Below are 6000 nucleotides of genomic sequence, written 5' to 3' on the forward strand. Positions count from 1 at the left end.
TCCTCCCGACCTTTCCATGCCCCGTTCCTTTAAAGTTCACTGAAGTGCCCGAAAGTTGCAGCCTGACCATGCCCGATGCCCGCGCCTGTGTTTCATTAAATGATCGTCCTTTCTTGAAACAACAGACATGCTCTGAAGGCAGATGAGCGGAAACTCCCTTGACTTCCTTACTTATTTGGGGAAAACTAGAGGGATGCGCTGGCCTCCGAGGGCCACCGGGTGATCACGGATTGTGCGGCGGCGAGGAGGGAGGAATGCTTACTTACCCAGAAACTGGATCCGCAGAAGGCGTCCATGGTGCAGCGGCCGGCCAGAGCAAGCTGGCGACCGTCCCTTTCGCCGCGCTTACTCCACTTCTTTCTGAGCGGCTCCTGGCTCGCCTTCTGCTTCCCTTCCGCCACGCTAGGGCGGATGTTTGCCTCGCACGGAAAGGTGGGCGGGGAAGGGTTCGCTCAGGCAGCGCCGGCGCCAGGCTGAGCCGCGACAAGGCTGGGGGGTTGGGGTCTTTTACTGCTGCGGTCTTACTAAACTTCCTTTTTTGCGGACCAGCTCGGGCAAGGCCCGCGCCTGGAAGGGAGGGAGCGCGCGCGCCATAGGGGGGCGGTGGGTCGGTGGATGATCGGGCCTCGGCGTATGAGGGGAGCGAGGCCATGGAAGCCCGACCAGCTGCTGGGAGACTTGGGCCCCCTTGGGTGGCTGGGCGGTGCTCCGTGGTACACACCACCTTTTCCCTCTCTGCAGTGGGGCAGTTAGGGCTGGACCTCGAGCGGGGGGAGGGGGAAAGGTCCAAGGACCACCCATCCCACGAATGACCACCCAGAGAGGGAGCGAGCCAGGTGATATGGATAGCTGCGAACAGGCCCCTCCTCAGCACCTGGGACAACATGGGCATCCTGCCAGGACCCATCAAACCTGGCGCTGGCTGCCACAGCATCCTTTTTAAAAAGCAGTTTATAGTTAGGGGACAGCTGGCTGGGCATGTACTTGGTTATACATATAGCGTTGTGAAATGTGTGGGTTTTTTTGGGGGGGGGGGCTTCCCTTGGTGAAGGAGCCAGGCAAATTTGACAGTGAGTTAATGGGCTGTAAGTTTGTTAGTATAACAAAGGAAGTGGCTTTGTGCCAGAGGACAAATGGGTGGCCCCCACTCCCTCACCTGGCCATTAGCAAGAGCTGAGAGAGAGAGCGCGAGCTGAGCGCGAGAGAGAGCGCGAGCTGGGCTGCCAGCAGAAGCCTGAGAGTGAGAGACATGCCTGATTTCTGCTTGAATCCAAGGCTGTGGCTATTGGAGAAGGAATACTGCTAATGCTGTGTGCCCCTTCATAGTAGGCTCAGGTTGTTTATGTGTGTAAATAAACCAAATATTATACAGACACCACAGGCTCTGCTTTCCTTCATTTCAGGGAAACTGAACCATGGGATCCCTGGAGATTGGGGATGGCGTGCAACACACCATGTTCATTTTATATATATATCTTCCTACAACAAAACACACAGCTTATCCCCAAGTATGCTTAGCATTGGAGGAGTTGAAGCCAATAGTGTAGTGCAGGGCCCCCTCATGATAATCACAGCCAGGCCCCCTCACAGTTATGCCTCTTCTAAGATTATGCAACCTGGTAAGATTGTACAGCAATCTTAACACAGTTGTCTGATACGGTGGTACCTCGGGTTAAGAACTTAATTTGTCCCGGGGTTCCGTTCTTAACCTGAAACTGCTCTTAACCTGAGGTACCACTTTAGCTAATGGGGCCTCCCGCTGCCACCGCGTGATTTCTGTTCTCATCTTGAGGTAAAGTTCTTAACCTGAGGTACTATTTCCAGGTTAGCGAAGTCTGTAACCTGAAGCATCTGTAACCCGAGGTACCACTGTAATAAAAATTAGGGATGCCTTGCAAAGATTAATGCAGCACACCATGTGCAAGATCACTTAAAAGGGGTCTGGGTACTATGTACCTTGACACCCAGAGATGGATGCCATTTGCTGCTCTCCTTCAGGTGTGAAAATGATTCGGGCCAGCCCTCTAGGAGTATTGGAGCCAGCCGAGTGGCTTATGAGGGGGTGTGTGAGTGACCCAGAGAAGACAGTGGCTGCCCTTCCTGTTACTTGTTCACCTTTGGTTTCTCTGGACAGTGCAAGAGTGTGGGGGGGAGGACTGGGCCCTGTGAAACTGCCAAGAGTAAAGGTTGTTGCCTCTGCTCTCTTGGTGGTGTCACAGAGAAGATGAGGCCCAGCTTGTCCAGTCCGCGCCACCAAGGCTTCCAACGGGAGTCGACTGCATGTACAAGGAACTGTCTTTCCCCTCACCCACCTGCACTCTCTTGGTGGGTGGTGTCAAAGCATATTGGGTTCAGGGAGAAGGTTAAAAAAGGAGGGTGACAATGGGCCACTCAACTGCTTTCTTCTGCTTGGCTTAACAGTTGAGCCCAGCCTTCCTTATTAGAAAAAAAAGAGGGAGGGTGAGCAAGCAGTTGTCACGGGCCTCAAGGGAAGGAGAAGAAATTTGACTTGGTTCACATTTTAATGCAAAACTTCCTAATCCACAGTTGGGGAAACGATGGGGAAACTGAAACAGTTGTTCTTAGAAAAATCACACTTCTCTGAATTTTGCAATGCAGTTTCTCTTTTTTCAATTTTGCAGCTCTTTAACAAAAATAAGAGGTTACCAGCATGAGTTTGACCAAACTGCAGGAGGTAGTGGAGGACAGAGGTGCCTGGCGTGCTCTGGTCCATGGGGTCACGAAGAGTTGGACACGACTAAACGACTAAACAACAACAAAACAAAAATAATGTGTAGTAAAATGCATGTGTTAGGGGGATAGCATGCATAATACTGGCTATATTAGTGAAAATAACATACAAAAATACATTATATTATGAGAAAGGGCTTCCAAAAATGTGTATATTAGGAAAAATATGGTATGAAATGCTGATGAATTTTCTTGAGGTACTTTTTAAAATCACAAACTGATGCAGAAATGTGGAGAAATGAAATTTGACAGATTCCTCTATCCCCAGGAAGGAGCAGCCTTACTACCTACTATAAGACCCAATCCTCCCTACTGCACTGCCCAAAGAGAGAGGGCTAAACAAGCAGGCAGAGCCTTTCAGTGACAGAAGGCATGCTGAGCAAGAAGACTAATTACTGCCTCCTCTTGCCTTGCCCCCCCTTCTGTGTGTCTAGGTTGGGGGGGAGTATTGGACACACGGTTGCAAGAAGCAGACATGCTGCTTCCAATCATTTGCATTATCCTCTGTCTTTGGACAACATGTTAAGGATGTCAACTGGGCCCAGCGGAGTGCCAAGGGTGACTCAAGTGATCAGAAGCACAGCCTCTGCCTTTGCATGCTTACCTCCCCCCTCCTTTAGATGGCCAAGCAGGGAGACTTGGGCTCACTGGGCCCAATTTTCACCACTCCGCATCTGAGAGAGCAGGGGAGTGGGCACGTTTTCAGAGATAATTGCATGTGCAAGGTAAATCACGACAAGTTGAGTCTCCCTACCTTTGCACATAACTTTGTGCAAACGTGTGTTTATGCTGTGAAATGTGTGAAATGGCCTTAAGGCACAAAAGCACAGTGCTTCAGCAGGAGAACTTTGTGCACATTCAGTCACCTAGAAACGTTTTAGAAAGACAGAAAATGCAATTATTGGGTGGTGGGGACAACCATACTCTTCATTAACAGACTGACATAAATTCCAGAATAATGGAAGAAAAAAACGATGAGGACAAAAAGGCAAGAGCAAGATCTAATGGGAAGTGTATGTGAAAGGAAATTCATAGGTGTGAAATTCATATGAAACTGCAGTATATAGAGTCAGACCATTGGTTCATCTAGCTCAGTGCCTGGAAGCAGCTTTCCAGATAGGTACCTCCCAAGCCTACCTGTAGATGCCAAGACTGGCTGAACCTGGAACCTTCTGCACAGAAACCATGTGGTCTGGCAGAGAGCCACAACCCTTTGCAATTGCCTTATTGAAAGAGCACAAAGTTGAGCAAGCACATATATATATATATGCTCTTGTTCATTTCAATGTGGCTTACAGAAGAGCCTCCCAGTAGACCGGGCCCAGTGGTTTAAGTTGTGGGAATGTTTGAGTCAAGATCCATGTTAGATTTGGGATACTTTCTAATCAGACGAACAATTAGGAATGGCCTAAAAATGTTTTAGAAGCTCCATTTTACATTTATGAAGAAAATATTGGACAAATCTATTGGATGTAGTGAATCTTGCATCTATCTAAGGAAGATGCATTTGACATTTATATCTGAGGGCACTTCTGGTGCTATGAATGAAACAATGCAGAACAATCACTGGGCATAGCTTTGCCTGCCTTTGAAGACAGCATCGCCTTCATGATGATTAATCTGGAAAATCACAATGGAATTAGCAACATCGCAGAGCATTTTAACTTTCAACCTTTTTTATTACTGAAAGTGCATTCTTCATATTGCAAGTGATAATCAAACTGCCAGTTGGCAGGTGGTTGCTTTTGGCAATATCTAGACTTTTAATATCTTCAGTTTTGTGGTACTTTCCAAACTTCTCTTTTCCCCTTTTTAGTAGCAAATGAGCTAACTTTCCCCTTCTTTCTGACACTGCTTTGAGATGATTCGTGAATGCTGTCTCAAAGTAAACCTGAAGATTCAAAGGTGACTGTTGCACCTCAAGGTGTGTAAGAAGTGCAAGAGTTCGGTTGGGCTGCTTTTCTTATGTTTTTACCGAAGTGTTGTATATAGAATATTGTGGTTTTGTTTTGCCCGTTTTACTACCACTTTTAAAAGCAGTGTCCTGGTTCACATAACATTTCCAAGCAAATATGTGGGTTTCTGGAGAGCAGCTCACAAGCACTTTGCTCCTACCTGGTTCGTTTTCCTCCTGCGCTGCAGCAAACTGAGTGAAGCCAAGCCAATGTTTAGCTTATCCTGTCATCCAGCTGGGAACTTGTGGTTAAGCTCTCTCTGCAAGGTTTGCTCCTGGCTACAGCTCCTGGTAAATGCGGTGAGAGCTTAACCAGGAGCCCAGTTCAGACAGCTGTGAGCTCCTCTCTGAGAGCCTGCATGTCAGGATGGGCTGATTTGTCAATTTTGGGTTCAGTCAGTTTCTCATTTTTCCAGCCTTGTTGAATTCTCCACATCAGTTGTATACCTCAAGAACATTCTTCAGCATATTAGTATGATTTTTCCCTAATATACATATATTTTGCTTTATACACACATTTTTGCAGAGCTCGTTTCCCAAATATAATGTATGTTATTTTCACTCTTGTGTATATTTATACACACAATTCTTTAAAAATGCATTTTTTAACACATTGCTTGCTCGGAGAACTGCATTGCAAAATTTGTAGAATTGTGAATTTCAAAGTTGCGTTTTGGTTCCCATATTGTTCTGGAAAGTACAAATCTGGCAGGTTAGCCTTTAAATGTTAACTGAATCAAATTTCTCCCCCACCTAGCTGCATGTTTAAACAGTCATGATGAGTCATAGTGTGGCTCACCATGTTGCATAAACCAAGCTAGTGATTAGTAACCCTCTAATTTTTGCCTTTAAGTTGATAGCAATCCAACTATACAGGATGATCACATTACGTAACCTCTGAAGAAATCCATGGAATTTTGCCACACTGTGTCAAGAGCTTCTGGATCTCTTTCACTGCCCTGTAAGGTAAACTACCAAACTACTGAACTTGATCTGGGCTGACTTTGCCCATCTTAGATGGTCTTTGGTTCCTTCCAGGCATGACAAAATATAAAGGGGGATTCCTGCTCCAGCTGAGCTTTGTTAGAGAGCATCAAGGTATTTCTGTGCTCATATATGATCCTCTTTTCTTTGGTTATTCTCTGATCCTACCTTCTGGTTTGTACTTTGGTCCTGACATGCTCTTCAGTCCTGCTGACTGTCTCCAGTGTCAAGTCTGCCAAGCAGTCACAGAGAAGCACACAAATCTGCAAACATGTTTCCTCTTGCTGTTGATTTTGTTGTCTCTTAAATTC

General features: G+C 46.6%; 1 protein-coding gene across 1 annotated transcript in view; it reads right to left on the reverse strand.

The window, feature by feature from the left end:
* The window catches only part of ABCC3 (ATP binding cassette subfamily C member 3), a 66370-nt gene extending 65672 nt beyond the window's left edge, over window positions 1-698 (reverse strand). The window contains exon 1 of the mRNA XM_053375737.1: window positions 267-698. Coding sequence (XP_053231712.1) covers window positions 267-296 — 30 coding nt within the window. The 5' untranslated portion in view covers window positions 297-698. The remainder of the gene's footprint in view (window positions 1-266) is intronic.
* Between the last annotated feature and the right edge of the window lie 5302 nt (window positions 699-6000).

The sequence above is a fragment of the Podarcis raffonei genome, chromosome 2 (genome assembly GCF_027172205.1).
Source record: "Podarcis raffonei isolate rPodRaf1 chromosome 2, rPodRaf1.pri, whole genome shotgun sequence".
Classification (NCBI taxonomy): domain Eukaryota; kingdom Metazoa; phylum Chordata; class Lepidosauria; order Squamata; family Lacertidae; genus Podarcis; species Podarcis raffonei.